Source organism: Oryzias latipes, chromosome 9 (genome assembly GCF_002234675.1).
Source record: "Oryzias latipes chromosome 9, ASM223467v1".
Lineage (NCBI taxonomy): Eukaryota > Metazoa > Chordata > Actinopteri > Beloniformes > Adrianichthyidae > Oryzias > Oryzias latipes.
The window spans coordinates 26,174,944-26,200,184 of NC_019867.2; the positions used below are offsets into that span (position 1 = coordinate 26,174,944).

The window sequence follows — 25,241 nt, forward strand, 5'->3', positions numbered from 1 at the left end:
AGTGTTAAAGCGCTTCGAGCTGCACAAAGTGCATGAGAAGCGCTATTTTATAAATAAAGTTTGATTTGATTTGATTTGATTTTTTCTTCAATGATTTCTGATCCTCACTGGTGTCCATGGATTACATGAAATCTTTCCACCTTCATCCACCTTTGTCATGGTAGGAATAACAGATCAATGTAAGGGTGGGGTCATTGGATAGCACAAGGGTTAAGAGAAACTGGCAACCTGGCCGGGATGGACCTGCCTGATAAGCCTCAGTAACGATAATTGGACCAAAAAAAGGACATAAATAATGGATGGATCCTTGCTTCATTCATATTTGCTCATGATTGATCAAACTCTACTTTTAGAGGTTATCAGTCTTATATAAAGAACCTCTTTATGCTGTTTTCAAGAAGGCAAACAGCTGTAAAAGAGTACACAACACTGCTTTATAATAAGTAATTCTGTAATTTATAAATATTTGTATACCATAATTATGATAAATACATGAAAAAACTGTTAAAGTATGTTTAATGTACAAATATGCATTTACAAGATACACTGAAATATATTAACTTACAAGTTTACCACGTGTTTCAGTCTTAAGCTTTGATTATGACATAAAAATCAGCAGCAGACATTTTCAACATAATTTACTCACTATTTCAAGAAAACTATTAAAGACATTTATTTCTAAAAGGCTGCAATTCTAAAATGCTGCAAATGTACACAATTTGTATTGTACAGCTTTGCAAATACAGATATTTTATAAACATTTAAAAAATACAAAAAATTGGTTTCACAGTATTTTCCCCTAAAACCTGACATGTGATAAAAACAAACCTTTTCAGACACATTTGCTGTCCCACAACATTCAAACTCATGACCCCTATAGACAGCTAGAAATATTTCACTGTCAAATCCAAGACGATCTGAGCGTCTTCGCTCACTGAGCGAGCCAAGCGTTTGAAGATTAGAACCGTTTTGCGCGGACTGCTCCTGTTCCAACATTCTGACAGAAACCTACGTATGGCTGACATTTCAGGTAAAACGGGAGGAGGAAGAGGAAAGAAAAACAAAAAAAAAAAGTGTGATGAAGTTCTGATTCTGTGGCACAATCGTAACAGTCCAGTTTTTGCTTGCTGGGGTAAAAAGAGGCTCTGCCCCGTGAATTAGATGGACGGTGAAAAATGCCCCCCCCTGGTATAACAGCTGCTACATCTATACATCAGACCTTTGGATGAGGAACTGGTCTCAGAGCCTGGAAAAAAAAAAAAGAGGAAAGACAGATCCATGAATAACTTTAGTTTTATTTGATTTACAGTACTTCGGAATATTTAAATTAAAAAAACACTTTATTTAGAATTATCATTCGCTGTATGCACATAATGAAGTCTTTATTTATAATCATTAGTTTTTTTATTAAGACCCGCTCCGAAAAAAAATATGTTTTGGTGTTTTTAACATGTTCTTGTGGCATTTTCTCATGATGAAGGACATATATGTATGTATATATACATCTTTAAAAAATTGAGGCTTAAAGTGGCGTTTCTGAGTATTTCTTTAGTCAAATTGTGGTGAATTAGGAGCAGATGGCAAAAAATGTTGTTGGAAAAAGCTTGTAGCTGTGAAGTTGGAGATATGTACGGCCAGCATTGCTCCCCAGTTTTGTTGCACCAGTAAGGTGGGGTTGTGAGGGGCTTTAAGCTAGCGGTAGAGCGTGTAAACAGATGGATGATGGGAAGTGGGTTGGCTTACTCTGCACCACCAGTCCCGCCTGACTTTCTACTGCTGCTCTGCAGAAACTGTGTTCTGTGTTTACGGCATAATTAACCTCTGTGCCATCCTTGGCACTTTAACATTGAGAGTTGGGTCATCTAGACCCCCCAAGACATAGCGCTGAACTTTTTTCTCCAATGATTTGTGATCTTCACTGGTGTCCATGGATTACATGAAATCTTTCCACCTTTATCCACCTTTGTCATGGTAGGGAGAACACGTCAATGTGAGGGTGGGGTCATAGGATAGCACAAGGGTGGAAAGACCACTGAGAATGCTTGATCGGAGTGAGACTTTAGGACTGAAAAAAACTAATTTATTTTACATTTTTGGAAAGGAAACTTGAAAACAAAAGAACGAGGAAATTAATATAACTGTGATGGCATGTATTAAAAGGAAGTGGACTCATAGATCTTAAGGACTTAAGGTAAGACGTTTTTCAGTTATTCTCTACACATTAATGGGAAGTAATTTACAATTATTAAAAAGGGAATTCTTGTTTGAAAAGTTTTATTTCATTTTTGTTGTTTTTTTCCCCCACAATGAACACTGAACATAAATTACAAACGTAACAGATCGATACAACAAAAGAAACAAATTAACTAAAAAAACAGACTTCTGTTAATGGAGATACGCTAGTCACACAGTCCTTTGAAAAAATTGTTATCTAACTTTTTATTTTCGTTAGTCAAACTAAGCTGTCGGGCTGATTTCTCCCACATGCCTCTAAAGAAATATTTGAGTCTTCAGATAACTCTTCTCAAGCAGATGTACAGACTATCATTTTTCTACCGCCGTGTTTAAGAGCTGGCAGTCAGATGTTTGTGCTTAACTGGTTTTAGCCGTTCACTAAATATGCCTTTGTGTACAAAGACTATCAAGTTTCACTTCCTAGTAAAAGAACTCCCTTTTTCCAGCCTGGATTTGGCTTATTTCGTCCATACAGCTCCTTTAAACCAAAAGAAAACTTGTGTAGACTTTTAGGCAGATTTTTCTGACCTTAAGATGTAGCTCTTGTTTTTTCCCCTAGTTTTAGGACTATACTTTAAACTTTTTGCAGCAACATTAAAGTGTGGGAAAGTTCAAATAAAATTGCCTGTGCACAGTTTTCTAGGAGGCTTATTGCTTTTGTAAGATCACTTTATTATTCAGAGTTGGCCAACAATGTGTCAGCCAAAATCTGAAAACTTTACCTGTCGTGCTGCTAGATAACTTTGACTCTGGGGGGCAGGTTTCTTCCCTACTGGTGGTGGTGGTGCAACTTTAGGCTTTATCCTTGGAGCCTGAAATTTCATCCAAAGGTTAGAAATGTGTTCATCTGTTCACATTTTGCACATTTATCACAACCCCCTCACCTCTCTGACAGGCATAGGCTGACCGCTGGGTGGCCGCTTGCTTACATATGGAGGAGCGTTGTTCACAGGTCCCTTCTTCTTCTGAACATGTGTGCTGTTAGAAAAAAAAGACATGCCTCAGATCTGCAAAATAACAACACCACAACATTTAATAAGAAACCTTTGCACACCTTGGTAGTACGGGGCCTTGCCGCTTTTTCCACATGAACCCTGCTACACCAAGAACGACCCCTAAGATCACTAGAATAATCGGCAGTGCAATAGCAACCGTTGCTCCTGCAGAAATGGAACACAGAGCAGTTTGAGGAGAAGCAATGCAACAGGATGCGGCAGAATCAATTCAGGATTCTGCCTAAAAGCATCTGCTAGTGGATCTAACCAGTTGAAAGCGCACGGAACTCTCCATCCTGTATGTTGCAGTATGGCGGTAACCATCCCGGCTCGCACTGACACTCGCTTCTGTGATTGCAGACCTACAGAAAACACATTTGTTTGAATGGGTTTTGGTATTACTGGGGCATCTAATGGTACTGAAATAATTAGTGGTTTAAAAGATCAGAATGAACAGTTTGAACAATTTGAACTTTTGCAGCTTTATTTTCTTACGTCTCTCGATTGTGTTATTGCAGAATTATTAAGTAAATCCGGACTTTGAAAGGTTGATCTGATAAATGATTCAACAAACTTCCGTTTCACTGCTTAGCTTTTGTGCAGTGAAACACTGTAAAGATCAACTCTGAAGAACAGAATCCTGGTTTTTCTTGTTTCATAATTTTTCAATAAATCTTTAAGAAGTTCAGATTGCTTGAAAATGAAAATGGCCGTGACTCCGCTTGTACTTACTCCATGTCCTGCACATTTTGCAGAGCAGTTTGTGTTTCGGTAAGCCTTTTCAAGCTCCATGCACTCATTCTGACCGCAAACCTTAAATAGACACAAAACACAAATATGACTTTGTTTAGAGGATTCAGGTGTTTAAAGATTTGTCAGGTTGGGAAAGTTTTAAAAGAGAAGAGTTTACCATTCCATCGCCACATTTAGTGCCTGTGTCCACTTGTCCATAATCTTTGGTGTAATCATCAGAAAAAGATCCCTTGCAGTTGTTGATTGTGAACATGCGGCCATAGTTTGGGTTATCATTGCCCCCTTCACAGTAGAGCTTTCCACACAAAATATCTCTGCACGTGAATCAGAGTGTTTAGTTCCTGGTATTTCAGCTGAAACATGTTTGATCGGACTGCAGAGTGACTGTGTTGTTCTGCTTAGACTCACTGTTGCTGGCAGGGGATGTACACCTGGTTTGAGGGGCGTTTGCAGAAGCCATAGTATTGTCCTTTGGTATTGAAGTGGTAACAGGAACGTGAGGCATCAGTGGCACCTAAGCACAGGTGAAGGTCTCTTAGGCTGATTCATGAATTTTTAAATGTTATCAGAACAGTAAAAACAGAGCACATACTTCCTCCAAACATCTTCACACACTGGTTAGGTCTCTGTGGGCACTGCCCGTTGTAGCAGTACCCCAGGCCTCTGTCACATGGGAGCCCATTCACAGCAAAGACGTCCTCCGGACAGGTGTTGCTTTTCCCGTCACAGTACTCTGCCAGGTCGCAGTCGTCCTGCTGCCTACGGCATTCTCTGGTGGTGGGCAGGATCTGCAGCACAGAAAATGCCACAAATTAGAATAATGCAAGCATGTAACTCAAGCAGAGCTTAACAGGCACAAACAACACAATACAAACAATACTTGTGTTGGCTATTTTGAACCTTTTGTATAGCTTAATATCACAAATAATGCAGAGTAAAAGTGCAAAGTAAAAAAAGGTCTTTAAAAATAAAAACAACTTGTATTTTCTTTCTGTTTTCTTGTTCTTTCCTTTTTATTAGAGTATCTCATAACTTAATTATTAGCCACTTTAACTATGACTTTCTTTTCTCCAACAGTGTGCTACGGGTCAGCCATTCAGAAATAAAATTTAAAAAACTGTAATTTCTTAAGTATCCACTAGAGGGCATAGAAACATTTAGCCGAAGTTTTGCATTTCAGAGAAAAGGCAGACTTGCAAAGCAGTGGATCATCATCGATGTGATTTATTTTGACTCACCAGAAGCACTTTACAATAAACTGCTAACTTATGCGTAAGTAATGCACTAAGTAATCCAAAGTAATGCATACACCTGATTGAAAACACTTAATTTAACGGTTACGTAATTATAAGTCATGCATGACCTACTGTTAATAAAGGGCCGCTTGTTGTAGAGTGTTACTGACTCACCTTACAGTTCTCACAGCACTGTCCTTCAGCACATTGTGACCCCTCTGTCAGTTTGCAGGTGGTGGCGTTGCAGCATGGGTTTGTACACTCCTGGGAAGACAGTGTTGGGTTTAGCCCACAGTACTCACACTTTTGTAACACATTTATTTGTTCCGCTCTTTCATATGTGTTGTTTTCATCTGTCTGTTTCCATTTCAATCTGCAAATGGTGGGCTGCAGGAGCTGAACTTCAACAGGTTGCATCTAGTTGTTATGAGCTTCAATCAGCAACAACTAACCGCCACATGCCAGAGAGTATTTTCACCTGCACAGCCAAAAATTTTCTAGGAATGAGAGAAGGAGGGATATAACCCAGCAATATCACCCAGAGCCACAGAGTTTCTGTCTGTGCAACATTTGACTGGAGGGGATAACAGAGCAGGATCAGACTTGATGCAGACCGGAATGTTTTCTGCAACGAAAGCCAATTGTTGCTTAAAAGTAGTTCATCATAATGTTTGTGCAATCCAAAACTGTCAACAATTCTAGAAATGTCAAAGTAAGTTTTGTGTTTTCCAGTTTTGTGACTGCAAATACAAAGGAAAAAAGAAAGCATCTTCACCATTCTAGATAAGATAAAGATACTTTATTGATCCTAGCTTGGGAAATTGGGTTAAACTAAATTCTAAACTACATTACCAAATTAACAGCCTCAAATTGTGAGCATGTCGGAAAAATGCCTCATATTCATTTCCACCCCTCCCCATGATGTCTAAAGTCCTTTGACATGGATACAATATATTGAATGAATCTTTTTCCAAAATATTCTACAAAAATTGTTCTCAATGTTTTTACCTCCTATGAGGAAATCTGAATTTGTTTATATATTACTTTACTGAGAATGTCCTTTTTCATACATGATTTATTTCAACAACAAAAGCAAATTTCCCGCAGGATTAAAATCTACTTTGCTAATATTGATGAAGCTTTGTATACAATGCTTCAAACCTGACAAGAATGGGTTTCAAAATAAATTGACAAGACCTGCTATATGTGAGAATGGAGTGAGAAAAGAAATACAGGAAAATCTGAGTTAATCTGGGTTAGCACATGTGCTTTTATTACTTTTTTGTGTAACTATTTCTCATGTATGATGTTGTACTTGCTTAATTGACTTATTGAATGTTTTTACCCAAAGTTATGCAACATTTAATCACTTTTACTGTCTAGTTTTCATTTTAATGTATTAAAATAAAACAACTAAGCAGAAGAAAACAAGATAGAGATATTATTGTCATGGTTTTGAGTTTGTTGTCTTGTTTTTCGTCTTAGTTCTTGTTCTGTCTTGTTTTCTGTTTCCTGTTTTATTTTGAAAGGTCCTGTCTTGTCTTGTTTCTTGAGTTTTACTTCCTTTGGTCCCCATCAGCCCTGATCGTGTCCACCTGTGTCTTGTCTGCCCTGTCTGAATTTAAGTCTTGTCTTTGCCTTCCTCCTGTGCTGGTTCATTACCTCTGTTATGTTGTTCATGTCCTGTCTAGTCCATGGTCCTGTCTCTTGCCTCGTCCACGTTTCATGCCTCGCCAAGTAAGTTTTTGTTTTTGTTCTGTGAACCTGCTCTGCAGCGCTTTTTGTTTGTTTTCTTGTATTAAACCCACTAGTCCCTGATCCTCGTGCCTCCGCCTCTGCTTCTGGGTCCAACTGGCTCTCGAGCCACCCCCCACACATGACAATTATACCTTAATTATTTTTTCAAATTTATTTTGGGAATAGCAATCTTCTGATTTACTGTTTCAAAATAAGAGTCCCTAAAGGTATTGTCATATTCTTGCTAGATTCTATCTTTTCATGTGTTATATATGATACCTACATGCCCCTAAAGCAACAGAACAAATTCTCTTACATTCAGCGTGCCGCAGTCACACTGTTCCCCTTCCTCTTTGAAACCGTTTCCACAGACTGGTGGTGTCTCCAAGCTCTTATAGTCGGGTTTGTCGAGCAGGCAGCTGGGGCTGCGGTCTGTCAGGTAGCGCTCATAGGTGCTGCTGCTGCAGCTGCTGAAAGAGCGAGGTACATTCCAGCTGGACAAAAAAAGAAAGGCAGAAACATATTTAATAACAAAAAAATGTGTTGGGAATATCCATAATTTCGTTGTTTTAAATATCAAATGCTCTGCTGGATTTTTGCTTTTAAATCATGACTTTGCAAACTTTTGCCATAATAACAGGAAAATTAACTGTCACAATTGTCATTTATTCATTTTATTGTCAAGCAGAGACATAGCTTTGGTATTGATGGCAATTTTTCCTTTTAGAATTTGGGAAATAATATATTTAAAATCAAATTTTAGTTAGGTTCTTTGTGTTTTTATGTTTAAAAACTCATTCTGTGCTCAATACAACACCACAACCACAGAAAATGTTTCTTTTGCTGGTTTATTTTTCTTATTGTTTAAATTATTATTGAAAAAAAATTCATGAGAATTCATGATAACCAATGCCAGTCTTCCCAGTTTTTTGCCATCCTGAACCTATTTGCAACCACAATACAAAAACACTGTCAGAATATTTTTACAGAAGAACATCTTAGAATTCAGACTAATAAAGGCCTAATTCAGTTATCATATCATGTTTTGTTATAATATTACAAGTATCTCCCTGTCGTGAAAAGCAATCAGAGTCAACCCTGTGAGCTTTGACAGTCTTTCGCCTAAAGCAGAGATGGAAAAAGGCCTGATAAGAAACATCTGATAAGTAACAACCTGCTTTTGTTAGTAAAATCAACGTCAGGGCAGCTCCTGTTTTTCTTATCTCGAATACTTTTTGGGTACTTTAGCTTCACATGGTTTCCATGTTTACCTGAGGGCAGCAGCCATTATGCAGCTGTCTCCAGCACAAGCACAGGCACTGGAATCGTCGTGGTTCATTCCTAGGTTGTGGCCCATTTCATGAGCCAGCGTGGCCCCCACTGCAATGGCGTTATTGTTGTGATCCTTTATGAAAAGACATGAGCTATGTGAACAAAGATTTTCTGATGTCATTAGCAAAAATTATCTGACAAGAACCATGCTGAAGCTTTTTAGATAAACCAATAGCACTTTATGATCCGTGCATGACTGCATCGTAGACGGCAATATTTTTTTTTATTTGTTTACATTTATGTAAAAAGCTCCAATTCACAAATGAAATTTCAAAATGCTACCCAAAAAAAACAAGAAAAATGATTTAACTATGATTTTTTTTTTATCCAATTCATTACAAAAAAGTCATTTGCTGATGGAAATGTCAATGTTTTGATCATATTTTTGTACATTTTTAAAAATAAAGTTGTATACTGCAATTGTAGAGTGGGACCAGTTGCATTTTTTCGCTCAATAGTTGGGCTCCTATCACATTTTACTGGTTTGCATAACATAACATGTCCAATGCTTCTCTGCCATCAAAATAGTTTCTTTAAAATAAAATACAATGAAGAACGTCTCTGCACTGACCAAACATCACCTTTATCTGAATAATCAAAAATGCAAGGGCTTGTTTGAAACACTAAAAAAACTATCAGTGCATGAGAATTTAACTATTAATGGTAGAAAAAATGGCTAAGTTCGTCTAAAGGATATTAATAAAAAAAAACAGAAGTTAAAAAGCTATGTGTTATGAATTTAAAGATTGCAGAATCAATACAGCTGTGACCACCTTACCTGTATCACCCCAACTGAGTGATCTGAGCACAAAGTTCCAACAAAAGCGAGACCCACAGTTGATCCTTCAAAGTCGATGCCACTGAAACAACAACAATATTTCAGTCCACAAACACACAAATAGTGTAACGATTTCATGTTTTCTGTTTGTTTACGGAAAAGTGTGAAGACATTTTTGTTCCTTTCTCTGGTATTTCAATGTCTATGCATGATACTTGCCTAAATTTAGAGAAGTTGACTTAAAAAAGGAAATTCTGTGACACCAGTTTTATCATGCGGCCAGACTCTTGAAAAGTCTGAAGGTTACGCAATGTGGTGTGATGACAAGAGTCACGTTTAGTACACCCTGAGCTCAGATCAAGGAAGAATTTGCAATATCCTGAATTAAACTCACTGCAAACATCTTACAAGAAATATTTTGTCATATTTAACGATGGAACACAGGGTGGATTCTCTGCAGAGGCTGGTCACACCTGATGAGATGTGCATTGTCATGATTTTTCCTTTTTTTCAGCTCGGAGTTCCTCCACTTTGTGAAAGCATCCAGATTTTGTCCTGCCGGGTTGGTAATGGCGATTAGATCTCCATTCGACCAAACTTCCAAACCCACCAGAGCGATGAAGGTCTTCAGGGGTTTGTAGACCTGCCCGTAAACCAAAGAGGAAGAATTCTCAGACAGACATCATCCAGACTGTAACAATAGACACGATTCAAAGTTGTGGTTGGTTTATGAAAATGTTTCGAGCATTGGAAACTTCCATAAAAGTCAAAAGAGATGACTCACCAGATTGACAAAGTTGACGATTTCAAACACCCTCTGCCTCAGCTTTTGCATGTCTTTGTTCATCTTCAGGTACTGTAACAGCATCATTCAAATTGAAATCCAGCTGATTGTGATCTTACAGGACATTTCAAGCATTAAAAAACACTTAAAATTCAAAATATTGGTTACCTTAATGGTAACTTATGTTGTAAAGTTTTACTTATCGACCCCCAAATAAAAATGTCAGTATCCGAGAGACTAACTTTGGGCAGGACACTAGACTGTACCCTAACATCCATCCATCCATCCATCCATCCATCCATCTTCTAAAGCAGCTGAATCCCTTTCAGGGTCACTGGGTTGCTGGAGCTTGTCTTGGCTACTGTTGGACAAAGGTGAGGTACACCCACCAGTCTGCTGCAGGCACACAATCACACCTACGAACTATTTAGAATCATCAGTCAAGCTATGAAGCATGTTTTTGGAATGTGGGAGGAAGCTAGAGTGCCCAAACCCAAACATGTATGAGCAGAACATGGAAACAAAGAAACCCAGCCAGGATTTAAACCTGGGCCTTCTCGCTGAGAGGTGAGAGTGCTAACCACTGCTCTACCCTTTCATGCTCATGTCTTTTTTTTATATTTGTATACTTTTATCAAGTTCTTCTCTGAAAACCAAGTAAACCAAAGAAAACCAACTTGCCTCTCGATTATCAGCAACAAGGAAGAGCTCGATGTACTTCTGTTGTTGGACGATAGATCTACCCTGAAGTGTACAAAAAGTGAGAAGACGTTTATTTTATTATTTGTTCCCTTTGTCGTCAAATTGCCTGTTTTCTTTGAAGCAAATACTTGCCCCGAATCTGGATTGAATTCGGCTTGTTGGGGGTTCGAAGTCCTCGCTCCAACTGTTGTTGGTAACTCCACACACTGGAGGTGGAGCCGTTTCTTCACTGAAGGTTTTCAGTGTATGGTCTCCCTCATCACTGCCAGACAAGGGCTCGATCACGTACTTTTGGGCAGATGTTCTTAAATAACCCCTAAAGCAACGATTTACAACAAATTACAATCAAAGCTTTGGAGTCTATTGTCATGAATTGGAAAAGGCCTGATAATGTGAATATTTCAAAAAATAAAACTACTAGACAATAATGTTTGTTGTCAGTGGAACACAAATTCTCATTGAGTGTTCTGTTTTACCTATTCTCCCAAATACTCTTAGGTCTTTTCAGCACAATTTAAATTATACACAAATGATGTCAGGACAGTCAAAATGACTGCTATGGTCATTCCATCATAGTTTTTCATAAAAATCTTTAAAAGGATAAAATAAAAAGTATTTACGGTACATTTTGCATGAAATACACTGAGCTGGAGGAATATTTTTGAAACGACATAACTGGTGTGTTTTCCTGTGGAAGTCATCAGTCCAGCTCTGACAGCGGAGGCCTCACCTGAGTCCATCACAAGTGCTAATGCTGACAGATGATTCACTGTCGTTGACGATCTTTCCTTGGTAGTAGCAGTGATCCTGATGACAACACAAAAATCCTTACTTTTCGCCAAAATAAGAGTAAAAGCCCATTTTTGAATTGTTTCAAGTTTCACTAATGTTTAGTTTTATGTGATTCAAATAAACTAGATCTGTAAATCATAGCGACAATCTGTGTGGAAGTGAAACTTGCCAGCAAACACTTACAATGTCATGGGGGATTGTGGTGACTTGAGTTCCGTCTTCTTGATAGTACGTTTCGCTGTATTCTTTGGTGAGAAGTTTACTGGGGAAATTACATTCAAAAATTGGCCGTGTGTCAGCATTCTTCTCACAGCTAAAACCCTCAGAACCTCACAAACAGTCAATTTAGGATTGGTTTTCACACCTAAAGTGCATTCATGATACAAACTAAACATATTTGATCAAATACATAAAAGCAGGCAGGATATGTTTTGTGGTTTTGAGACAGTTTGTGACACGATAGTTGCTTAACTTGCCAGATTGTAAACCAGAAAAAAAACTGTGAAACATACTTATTTTTCTCTAGATGCATTTCAATGTCTTTTCCTCCCACAGTCATTGCATATCTAATCACGGGGGGTCTGGAATGCTGTAGAGAAAAGCAGAATCGAATAAATACATTCATAAAAAACAACACAAAAATAAAACAGAAATAATTCGTTTGAGGGTGAGGATGAGTTCCTCATTTATATTTCCCAATCTTTGGCCTTGGAGCCAGAACATGCAAGAGCATGCAAACACACCAATATGCCTGCATCTCTATCAGTGGGACGTAATCCATACTGTTTTTCATACGTTTCAATTGGAACAACGCACCTCAGCATCTCTTTTTCTTAATGTGTGCAGTCTGACAGGCCGAACCACCTCATAGTCCTTTTCCTTCTCCTGTTGCACCTGAACACTGTGGCTGTCTGTTAACAAGAGGAAACACATTGGAGAAAAATGTCATTGAAAGTTAGTCTTTCTCTAAATAGTGTGCGGCTTGAGGCTCCTTCCGACACAATGCACTCTTTCTAGTTTGTTGTTTTGTATTATTTTAGGGAGAAAAAAAACCCTCTATTAACTAAAGAAGAGCATAAAAAAAGTTTGGTTAAAGATTTCAAAATAAAAGTCACAATTTAGGCCAAGTACGCATTCCACCATGAGGTTTGCAGAAATAGTACGAAACGGCAAATTTTGGTGGGAGATTACCAGGATTAATAATATTAATATTAAACCTTATTTATAAAGCATTTAAATTTTCCATAGAGACCCAAAGTGCTGAACACTGACTGAGAGACAAAAAAAGATTAAACACGTACATAGAAATGCTCACAGAGCTACATTGTTAAAAAACCCCACAAACATTTCATGAAAGAGAATAAATTAAAATGTGGTGAGATAAAAAAACTGGTCATTTGAATCTGACAGATTTAAATTAAAGGAGGTACTTAAGCACATTTTGAGCAAAACAAATCTTGCAAAAGTAACAATTTGTTATTTTTAGAATGTTTTAAACTACAGCAAAACTGTAGAATTGTGCTTCAGGAAGAAGTGAGGGCAACCCGAAAAAGAATACCGTTATAGTACATTCCATTTGCCTGTCTTCTCTTTTCTGTCAGTCATAACCTTTTTTTTGTTATTTAATGTTTGTTTTTTAGAGTTTAATATCTATTAACTTGAAGTTGACACACGCATTTAAACCTCCACTGTTTACATTCGATGCATCAAGCTTGTCAAGCCAGCATTAACATAAACTTAAAGGTACAATACAGCTCTAGACAACCTTTGGATGATAGCCTGTAGGTGAATGTCAACCCTAAACAAAGACAAAGCAGTGGTATCTCACTTTGCCAGCTCTTAAAAAAGCCCCCACCACAAAGAGCATGAGTTCAGTTTGTATTCCTCTGATCCTGATCCACTTTTTGACTATACAACTTAACAGAGGTAAATGACGCACCACTGCTTTTCTAGTTGGCTTTTTTATCTGTACATAATAAGAGATTTTTAAAAGTTGCATTATTTTAGTTTATTAACATATTCCTTCCCCTTGAATTTTTTGCACATTTCAATTTTTTCCTTTCTTTGCAGCCAATGTTTGATCCCCAGAGCTGCTGTAACAATGGAATTTCCTCACTGCGATATCAATAAAGTTGATCTTATCTCTCATTGAGTCAAAGAGGCGGAACAAACGGATTCATCTTTTTTTCTTGAGACTTTAAAAGTTAAGTTTACTAGTTTTACAGACGGTGTAGTAGTCCGTAGTAACTTGTATGTCACACTTACAAGGCATTTTTTCATCTGCTCCTGATTTACAAGTTGAACAAACAAAAACTCAAAAATACAATTTAAAGCTGATTTCTCTCTCTCTCTCTCTCTCTCTCTCTCTTTCTTTCTTTCTTTCTCTCTCTCTCTCTCTCTCTCTCTCTCTCTCTCTCTCTCTATATACTTTTCTTGTGTGGAAACACATTCTGCTTCTACATTCTACATTGCTTGCTGAAACTCTTGTCCCATGTTTTGACTGCAATATCACAAGAAAACAAGTCTTCGCACCTCTATTGATGAATGTAGGACACCCTTTTTTCTTTTTTTTAATAATGGCTTGGAGTCAGTTTCCTTACATCATGACAGCACATGTTAGGCAGAAAGTGTGCTTCTTTAAAAATGTGTGCGTCAGTCAGCTGTCTTTCACACCTACTTCACCAGCAGAAAAAAGCTGCTTGGGGAAGTTTCTTCCCGCTTAAAATGCTACTTTAGGAAATCGACGCAAGATTTTCCAGCAGACCTGAATGACACATTTTCAGATATAAATGCAACATAGATTTGTTTCTTTCACTTCACACACCCAGAAAAAATGTTCTGAAGAAAATGTTTTTCAAAATGAAACGCTGATTAAAATTTAGACCACATTAAGGATGGAAATAGGACATTTTTTATGAAGCTAGCTTAATGCTGCACACTTGCCATACAAAAGAGCAATGGAATTGTTTATCTGCTCCTGATTGGCAGTAATTTGAATAATAATACTCAGAAATGCAATTTTAAGCCTATTTGCTGTATATGTGTCCTCTATCATGAGGATAACATTTGGAAACAAAAGTGCTCCTTTTCTTTAAAAACACAAAGCTACAATTTATTACATTTTTGAAAAAGAGAGGCAAACATGAACTGAAAAGAAGATAACTTACTTAGGAGCTGAAAATGTGTGGAATTTAAATTGGTTATTGTTATCTGGAGATTTTCAATTGCAAAAGTGATTTCAAAGCTAGATTCAGACCTGTGCTCTGTTGCAGCCTGTGCTCTTATGTAAAACTTTTTAAAAGGCGTACAAAAGAAGATGTAAAGGCTACATTCCCGCCTAAAAAGCTAAAAATCTTAGTGTGAAATGAAGGTTGTAGGTTTCAAGGCCAAATATCGGATATGGAAAAACAAAAACAAGCTCTAAGAAATGACCGTCTCTGCAGGATAATCTGATTAAAGTTCAGGAGATCAAAGAAGAGCTGCTGAAAGAAACTGCTGAAACGCCCGTGGGCACTTTGGTTTTTGTGACGTGTTCAGATTCTTGGGCAATCAACCTTCTGTAATTACGGGATTTTCGTTTGTTACTGTTCACAGGCACATGACCAGATCTTACTGAAGTCTCTCTATGGTCATCTTAGGATCTATTTTTAAGCAATTCCCAGTGGTTTTTAACTATGATTATGCCTTCTTTAGCCAAATAAAAAAATGTGTAGTTTTCTAGGACCTAGTTTCTGCAGAGCAACAGGAATTCTTCAAAAAAATTTGTGGGTGGAATTGAGTGAACCTCCATTCATTCCACATCATAACTTGTTTTGCACTTTCTACCACTAGTTTACAGCCCCTCACAATCCAAAAACTAACATTACCGGCGCAACAAAAAGGCCGAGCAACATGGGACGTTTTCAGTTATCAACAGGAGCCTGTCACTGACCTACAGAAGGCTTTGAGATTATGGAAATGTGAATGAAATTGATCAAATCCAGAGCTTTGCTCTGAACGTACTAAACTTGGTATGCACTGCTGGAATAGAAATAAATGTCCTTCTTCCTGATAGTTTTCCTTTTAACAGTTTGTTGCTTCACAACCCAAACAACCACAAACCAACTGTAAGCGTTTTTCACAGACAATGCTCTCATCATTTTGCTCTCAACATTTATATCATTTCTACTCTTAAAAAGAAGACAATTTTCTCATTTTTTCGTAATGACAGACACTTTAATGAAAGGAAATCAGGTCTTCTGAAACACACGTCATTTTCTTCCTCCTCGCCGTTGCTCCATTGTTTTCTGTTAGCTCGGCACACAGTAGCACCTGAGAGGATGGTGCCTTTGCTGGGATCCAAAGTCTACCGTCCAATGTGTGTCACCCATAAGTAGCTGTCTCATTTAATTTGCCTTTTGACATGCTTTTGGCCTATGTAAGGTGTCTTTGTGGCACAACAAAAGGTGTCAATCTCCAGCAGAATCTTACACCACCAGAAAAACAGCACAAAGCTGTTGCCTCAAGAAAGTTTATTCTATTCTTAAGTTACACAAAAACTGTGGATCTAGCCCGAAACTGTTTAAAAGACCCTTTTAACCTTTTTAATATATACAATGAATGAATTATATTCCAATATAACTGATAGGAGCACCTAATCCTGCAAAAAAACAACAACTATATGGTTTGAATAAATAGGACAGGAGAGATAGGCTTTAGTTATTAATTAGCTACCTAGATGAATGGAGGTAATGGTATCCAGTGACTCACCTGAGGCCTTCAGCGAGGCATTTAGAAGTAGGATCCACAATAGGAGAGTCCGTTTCATTTCCAAGTGCAAGTCAGTCACTCTAACAGAGCAGGTGAGTGCCCTGAAGATTTATAGTGTCAACTTCAATGTAGTGTTGCTTTTCGTGTGAGACCACACCTTCCACCGTCCTTTTGGACCTATCGCAGCCACTTCCTCATCAACAACACGCCCAAGCCTGTTTGAACATGCTCCAGCTTCTCTAAAAGAATCCAGGAAGAATGCAGCTGGGTGTTGTTGTGAAAGACACACTCTTATACTTTTATCAGAGGTTTGTCAGCTGTCATTTTGACACAAGCATTTGGCAGAATCCTCAAGTCATTTAACAGAAAAAAAGTTTTCCTCTTATTTATCATGAGCACATGCATCAAATGACTGACACACTGTACACATTGGGTGACTAAGTAATAGCATTTGCTCAATGCGGTAATTACCTCACTCATAACATCGTCATCGAATCGTAAGGTTTGTAAGCCTCGGCCAAATATAGGCGCATTGGTGAGCAATAAAAGTGCTGCTTCCGCTGCAGTCCTCTCTGTTGCACCCACTGAATACATGCAAACACAAAGTGTCCGAAGACAATAGCTCCAATGTGTCAGCCCGGACATTTCAGGACGTGGGGTTATAGGCTGTGGCATCGTGAGGGCAGCAAGACTTCTTGTCTGTTTGCAAAAAGGATTCTTGCACCAGTTATTTCTCAGCTTTGCGTTTGCTAAAGCGGCGAAACTGTTGCAACACTCCACCAGCAGAATTTCAACAGAAAACCCATTGAATTATTTCAATAATTGCAACTGAGGGGAACTTCCTGGTGGTGGTGGTGGTGGGCTGCTCGTCTGGGGCTGGGGGAGGGTCTCCAGGGGTGGGGTCCCGGGCTGGACTTCTATACCTCCCTGCTCTTTGGGGTTGTGGGCCCCTGCGGCGGTCCTGCTGGCCCTGGTCCAGGTGTCTGGCTGGATTGCCTGGCAGGCGGATTCCCTCTATCTGCTATACTGTGCCGGTGTCGTGGGGGGCTGGCTACCACTACCGCTTCAATGGGGTCTTCGTGTGGGGACGGCTGGGCTCCACAGGTGTCCGCTCCCCTTGAACAAATAGTCTGTGTGACAGAATAAAATGCTTTACATGTGTTTGTTTATATGCATATGTGTGTGAAACGTAGGTTTTTGGAGCCAACAGGTATCTCGCTAGGATTTGAGGATGTGTGTGGACAGGCCCCGCCCCTTTTGACTAACATTTACACCAGACAGTAACGATGATAATCCTCAAGCATCTTGTTGCTTAATGATTGTACCCTCCGCGTCCACCTCTGTAATCATCCTCCAGATTTCCTTAACTCCCCTTTTCCACCTTTCTTCTGCCCTCACCCCCTGTCTCCTACATTCTTCATTTCCGTCCAGTCCAACAAAAAAAAGGATACAAATGCCTCATCTAATCCGTTTTTTCCCCTTTCGGGGTTCCGGGGCTGCCGGAACCTATCCCAGCCATTTGCGAGAAAAGGCAGGGGACATCCAGTCTGTCACAGGGCCACAATCACACACACATGCACACACTCTATCACACCCAGGGAACATTTAGATTATACCAATTAACCTATGAAGCATGTTTTTGGACGGTGGGAGGAATCCGGAGTCCCCGAAGAAGACCCACCCATGCACGGGGAGAACATACAAACTCCACACACACAATGATGTTCTGTTTCAGGTCCCCCAGCTGGGACTTGAACCAGGGGCCTTCTTGCTGTGAGGCAAGGGCTCTAACCACTGCACAAATGCAATCCATATAAATAAAGTTTAGGCTAAATTATAAAAGGGATTTATACAAATACCGATACACAAACATACCATGGTGCAGTGGTAGGGCGGTCGACCTCCAATCGTAAGATTGAAAGTTCGATTCCACCTTGCCCGAAGTGTTCTTGGGCAAGACACTAAACACCACCTTGCCTCTGGTTGGCGCCAGTGTTCGACAGCGGAGCCGCCACCAGTGTGTGAATGGGTGAATGGGACTGTGACTGTAAAGTGCTTTGGGCCTTTGGAGAAGGTAGAAAATGACTACCGTATTTTTCGGACTATAAGTCGCCTTTTTTTCATAGTTTGGCAAGGGGTGCGACTTATACTCCGCAGCGACTTATATTAGAAATAAATTGAAATAAATACATTGTTAACCCTCCTGTTATGTTCATTTGTGAGGAACAGAGATGATGTTCCTGGGTCAATTTGATGTATGAGGTATGTTAAGTGTTAAGAGTATGTTAAGTGACTCAGAGAATCAGCAAACTTTTTTTTACAGTAAGATCTTGAAGGCTAAGAACATAATATTCTATTTTCCATGATTTCATAGATTCAGAAATGCAATAAAAATAACAACTGTTTCTACAAATACAGGATGAAAACAGAGTATTAGTTGGCTAATGATGCTTCATGAAAGGAATAAATAAATAAGTATGAGAAAGAATTAGTGTGAAGTTATGAGATAAACAGTCTGCTATGATTGTGTCATATGAGTTTGTGCAACTTATTAGTTCTTGGTCTCAGATTTTGTCAAATAAATTTCCCGTCAAAATGCGACTTATAGTCCAGTGCGACTTATCTGTGTTTTTTTCTACTTTACAATGCATTTTTGGACTGGTGCGACTTATACTCCGGAGCGACTTATAGTCCGGAAAATACGATTTTCGATTTTTATACGATTTTTATATAAGTTTCTCCCATTTACACAACACCTTGTGTACCAAAGGATGTTGTAGTGGTAAAATATGTCCAACATAAGAGGTTTTAAGCTTCTATCTGTGTGCTCAGCTGTTAAACATGACAAGTTAATAATTATAATTGCAAACTGGATGTAGCTTGTTTGCACAGAAAAAAGATGTCTGAATTTACTGATGGACGGTTAGATTTCTCTGGTTCAATGTCAGAAAAATCCACAAACACTGAACTGAACGCTCACTTTTCTAACCATAGGCTTCATCCTATATCTCAAAGGCAGTGCCTCTGTAAACAATCTTCTGACAACTTTGTGGCATTGTTGGGTTGGATAATTAGTTGCAGCTCAAAAGCAGTAATACAAAACTGGCTGAGAAACTGGTTCGATTTTGTGTGTTGAAGCACCGGTTCAGCCTGCTTGGATGCACATGCCCTCATTAGGAAAATCTTTTCAGTCAGATGTGCTTCTTCTGCAAGCACAAAAGAGGATTCCACATGTTTTCTTTTTCCATAGATTGACCAATCCAGGAAAATGTACAGTTTAGACACATTTTGCACTGATTACTTTTATCAAATGATTCCAAATACAGTCATTCAAAGACCTAAATAATTTCAAATCCTTTCATGAAAAACAATCCATAAAAAGAGTAGATCATAAGCTGCTGTTTGACTAGCTCTAAATATCCTATGAATTAGTCTTTAGTTCTTTTTCTTCCCCAGCTCCCTGTAATCAGACCTCATCCATCTCTCTCTCTCTCATCCATCTTCTTGCTAAAGGCCATGTTTAACAGCCACTATGTAAAGTTTGCTCATTTTCACGATTCATGCATGATATACGTAATTCAGAAATCTTATGCAATTGTGCGCGATTTTTCTAGATGCATGCGCAAATTTGTGGCCTCTAACAGACTTTTCACGCATGTACCACCGATGTATGACTTTCAGATTGCCTATATCATGTGAAAATTACGTAATTGACGCACTAATGAATGGCATATGGACAGCATAATAATTACGTATGGTTCATTTTCTACATCGATTTACATGTTCTTTGCATGGTGATTTATTTGTCATACATCTGTGCAGTGGCGGTTTTTGATATGGGCGATGTGGGCGGTCGCCCAGGGCGGCACTTCATAGGGGGCGGCATTTGCCGTGTCCGATGCGTTATAAATAATGTGCTACTATATTCAAAGAGTAAGCTTTGCGCTTTCAATTTGAAATTGCTTCAGCTGCCGACACTTGCCACTTTTTCCCTGACGCATCAGACTCTTAAGAATGTCTTCATCCTGTTTCCCCTTCACACTTATGGTGCAAAAGAAAAAAAAAAAAAGAAAAAAAAAAAGAAAAAAGATGAAATAACTCAGAGTGAAACAACGTAAAACAGGCACATGAAAAGGAATTAGGCAGAAGAAACCCCCGTACTCAACCCAATTCCGACAAAAGCAGGCAATGGGGATTATTTCCCACAATTACTTGCTCCGACACAGCAGACCCGACGCGCACGTGACCACCGCCCTCTGCTGCAAGATGCCTCTTTGCGGTAGTCTTTGGAACATAAGTCAAAAAACTCGAGAGGGGGGCGCAACTCGCCGGTGGCTGGCTGAATCACACTAACAGGTGATTCGGAGAATTTTCTATCTGACAATCAACTCTGGGCCGCAGCTGCGCCTCCCGTCATAGAGACTGAGCCGCGTGTGTCAGAGGGAAGGGGAGGGGTTGTTACGGGGGGAGAAGGGAGGAAGCACCCAGGCGCAGAGAGCGAGAGGAGGCAGGAGGTTGCAGGGGAACGGGGGCTTTAATAAACAAAACTCAAAAAACAAAACCAAAACCACTGCAGACGGCAGGCTAGAAACTCGAAACACTAAACCCCCCAAACCGGGGAAGCAGACTAACATTCTATGGACCAACCCAGGAGGAAGGGAATGAAAAGACTTAAATACATACAGACAACCGAGACACAGGTGAACACAATCAGGAAGGATGGGGAACCAAAGTAAAACTCACAACAAAAACGAAACAGGAAACCCTACAAAATAAAACAGGAAGTTAAACTCAAAACATGCCAGAACAAAAAGGACACAAACCACAAAGGGCAAAGAAACAGAAACCGTAACAGGGGTGCTGGGTGCAGACCATTTTTTATGGATTGAGTTTTTTTTGGAGGATTTCTGCTGTTGGTGTTGCACAAATTTAGGGAAATGCCAAATATTTTTGGAGTAATCCCACTGATGAGTTCCAATGATTTAGTCTTTAATGTTTTATAAGACATAAAAATATTAATCACTATAAGTTTTTTTTTAGATCTAATCCCTCTGATATGTTTCACAAAGACACACAGGACGTCACACATTAAGAAATTATTGCTAAAAATGAAGCAGTAGTCCAGCTCTAAAAAAAAAAAGCTTTAAAAAATGATTAAAGAGCAAAAAATACGGAAATATTTGATTTGTAATTTCTTATTAATATTTCCAGGCTTTCTTTGTTTTGTTCTGCAGCATGTTCATATTTGTATAATTTTGACAGAATATATTTCTATGGAGAGCAAAATATTACAAGTTATTTAGGGTTTAAGTTAACTTGTGTTCCTGTTTTTATTCATATTTATGTTGAAAAAGTTCAGTTTAAAAGGTTTAAAAGTTTAGCTTTAGTGTGATCAGTAAATGTTTATCTTTTTTGGCCCAAAACCTTAAGCATGTTTTAACTTAGGCCCCCTGTGTGACTGAGTTTTAACCCCCCTGTAATACGAGTCTAGAAAATTCATGCATTTTTTGTGTAAAATGGCTAAAAAGAAGATAGGGAACACAACAGGATGTTGTCAAATTTTGTATGTGTGCGGGGGGGGGGGGGGGGCGCTGGTGGGGTTACTCGCCCAGGGAGTAAGTTAGTGTAGAACCGCCACTGCATCTGTGAAAATTTCACCTAAAGACCACATCTTTTCTCACTTTTTCCACGTGAATTCATGTATGACCGATTTTCCGGGCAATATTCGCAAAGTGTCTAAACATGCATTTGATTACAAATGCATCGTTGTATTGTTGACAGATCTGTCATCACCTGTCATTTTTCCAAAATAATAAAGTAGATGAGAAGTACAGCTGTTCTTTTTTTTAAACTGCTATTCTAACAAAGGTTGTGATGGATTACAATAGATTTTAAGCAAATGGGTAACACTGGTGTTAATAATTTATTATACCATGGTCCGGGTGAATACTCGATTCTGATTGGCTGCTGGCTGTGCATTAAAAAGTGATATACCACAGGATAACCGCACGGTGAAAAAAGAAGTTCCGGTCAGCTAACTTAAATGTTTAGCGTCACTGCGGCGGCTTCTGTAAAGCAACCTTTTGCTTCATCATTTGGACAAAAACAAGCGGTAAGAGGTGAACTTTCTCTCTGAACTGATGCTTTATTCAACCCATCGGAAAGATCTGCATATATATTTTGCCGAATCTTGACTGTAGCAGTGCTGCGCCGCACCATGTAACAAATAGTTTTCTTTTTGTGAGAAAAGCGATCCAAATTGGAAAAAAAGGGTGGGGTCATCTAAGATAGCACAAGGGTTAACGCACTTCGCAGAAGCAACCGGTTGCTTCCGCGAAGTGCGTTAAAAAGCGATAATGCATACTTCGTCAGCCATTAACCCTTACTTGTGCCCTGTGTTGTGGTTACCAGGCTGTGATTTAATTTGCAGTGGAGCTCACAAACAACCAGCTAACACTTATATACTTACTGTAGTTCAAAAGAAAAGCCACACGCCATTCCTACTGTCAGGCATTTCAACAAGCAGCACCGCGGCCACAGTCAGTTCTTTGTTTTGTCTTACTAAACTGTAACCAGATGAGCTCATTTATAACTTCCTGCAAACAAATTTTCCTGGATTGCATTAGAAAGATTTTTCACAGCATCTGTGATCAAGGCATTAAAACTATCTGTACAGGTGACTAATGTGTGTCATGGGGTCTTAAAAAACATTAAGGGGAAATTATGAATTAAGTAATGTTGCATGTGGACTGAAGCATTTTATTTCCAGTTCTCTGTGTTCTCCACACTTTTTCCAAAGTAATGAAACGAAGAATTAAAGAAACAGTCATCTACAATATAATCTGGATTCTTGGTTATATTAACCCTTGTGCTATCTTAGATGACCCCACCTTGGCATTCACATGTTCTCCATACCATGACAAAGATGGATAAAGTTAGAAAGAAAGTTAGATGATTTGTGATCTTCATTGATGTCCATGGATTCATGGACACCAATGAAGATCACAAATCATTGAAGAAAAAAGGTTCAGCGCACTGTCTAGTGGGTCTAGATGACCCAACTCCCAACGTTAAAGTGCCTAGGATTAACAAAAGTGGACACATTTGATCATAACTGTAACAAAGTAAGAGCAAATTTAAAAGCAATGCTGGCAATTATAAATAAAACTGACCATTTTAATATTTAAAGGGAGGCAGTGACTGCAACAAAAAAATAACTAACTGATGTACTCTTTTTTTTTTTTGCCCTCTCAGCTTATGTGCCACAACCAGGCAGAAGAAAAGAAAATAACTGGCATTTTCTGTATATTAAGGGGAAAGAAATAAACCAAAATCTTTGTTATTACAATTTTAACAAGGCAATTATTCATATTTGGATAAATTGATTCTACAGAGAAAGTAATAGCACCAATAAAGCTAAAAAAAGCTTCTATATAACAAATGTACACAACTTAAAGTTAGAAGTATGTCACAGAGCACAAGGAGTATCATTTCTTAAAAGTTACTACAGGGGTCTTGTATTTTGTTTTTGTTTATTCAGTTCAGTTTTAATCCATTGCGTTATCATGTTTAGAATTTTGACTTTCTGATCTGTCTGCTCATGATCAAACCAGGGTTAAGTTTTCAGAACTTAGCTGTTCATATTTAGTTAATTATTTCCCCATAATGTGTTTAAGTTCGTTTAATGAAAATGTAGTCCAGTTTGTCGTAGCATTTTCTTATTTAGTCTTGCGGATAATTACTTTGTATTGAAATTTTGTTGAAGTTACTCAATGCATTCTTAACATGGCTGTTACTTAATAAACTTCAACTCTGTAAAACTCATGATCACTATGAAGAGGTACTCCTTTATGTTTTATAATCAACAGAAAGAATAAACTATCATACAAAGTTTTACCTTGAAGTGAAAATATGAGTTTGGGTGTGCTTCAATGTTTTTTCTTTTTTACCAGAAATTTAAATATTTTATCAACTATGAGCTGATATTTTTGTATTTGAATGGCTTCTTTTGAGGATATCAGGACTTTGTGTCATTAAATATAAAACAACTTTTATTTTTTTTTTTTAACTTAAACTAAATTTTTTGTTAAGACACATAGATTCTTTCTTGTTTGTTTTCATTTTGCAGCTGCAGAGCTAAGACATTACATTAATTGTTTATGCTGCCTCAAATACTACATAGAAATACTACATTGAAAATATGTGTAGAAATATTTAGTTCTGCTTTTATTTTGTTACTTTCTGTTGTCATCATTCAGTTGTCTTGATTTCTCCATCAACGTCTGCATATCCCTGGCATTTGTTTCCAGATTGTTTTGTGTGAATATTAGAGTTAAGAGCCATCTTACCTTCGGTTTCCAGTTGTTTCCTAATAGAGGGAACCTTTTATTTTGGATTTTCCTGCGTCCTGCATATTTTGTCAACAGCGATCCTGACAGCTATTGACTGCCAAGACAATTTGTTTCATGGACTTAGTTATTTAAAGCCTAATTTTTCATGTGCTCAATGTTACTGGAGGATATTCAGGACAATTAACCAACAAGACAAGACATTGGGAAACAACAAAACTTTTTGTATTTGCATTTATTTATTTAAGGGACAATGCATACAACAAACAGTGTAGAATACTCTAAAGGTAATGAGACACTGTAAATATGCAGGATTGTAGCCTAGGCTAAGTTCCATCCTCTGTCCCGTTCTGACCATGGCCAGCCACCTAGAGACTTAAAATAAAATGAGTAAAACAGAGTAAAAATGTACATATATAGCGTAAAATTGCATTAGAAAAATGACATAAAATTAACATAACTCGGATAACATTTAAAACAGTTTCAAATGCATAGTTCCCCAAAATATACATCAATAAAATTACCAAAATCAGAACAATACTATGACAACTGTGACCACTTTTTTTCACCCCCTCAGTGGTTTATTTTTACTTTAACAAAGAAATTGTATGCCTCAGGCCATACATGAATATTCAAAATAAATAACCAAAAAACCCACCTCAAAGGAAAATGTCAATGTGCAATTAAACAACAACCAAACTAAAATACATGAGATGGTTTGACCCACAGATTCATATTTTGTTGCAGAAAAAATGTCCATTAATGAAGGCACAGCTAGCTCAGTTTGGTGTAAAAGAGTCG

At 38.3% G+C, this 25,241-nt stretch overlaps 1 protein-coding gene across 1 annotated transcript; it reads right to left on the minus strand.

Moving 5' to 3' along the window:
- Positions 1–499: 499 nt before the first annotated feature.
- On the minus strand, positions 500–16,222 carry LOC101172501 (zinc metalloproteinase-disintegrin-like brevilysin H2a). Its single transcript, XM_004072890.3, has 22 exons — positions 16,093–16,222; positions 12,160–12,254; positions 11,856–11,932; positions 11,527–11,605; positions 11,282–11,358; positions 10,684–10,867; positions 10,531–10,593; positions 9,850–9,921; positions 9,539–9,708; positions 9,066–9,147; positions 8,227–8,360; positions 7,272–7,449; positions 5,393–5,482; positions 4,576–4,771; positions 4,392–4,497; positions 4,141–4,297; positions 3,963–4,043; positions 3,499–3,592; positions 3,290–3,395; positions 3,120–3,213; positions 2,958–3,047; positions 500–1,246 (listed from the first exon to the last, which is right to left on the minus strand). Exons 1-22 carry the CDS (start codon positions 16,148–16,150, stop codon positions 1,214–1,216), a joined length of 2,316 nt encoding a protein of 771 aa, XP_004072938.2. The 5' UTR covers positions 16,151–16,222; the 3' UTR covers positions 500–1,213.
- Positions 16,223–25,241: the final 9,019 nt, after the last annotated feature.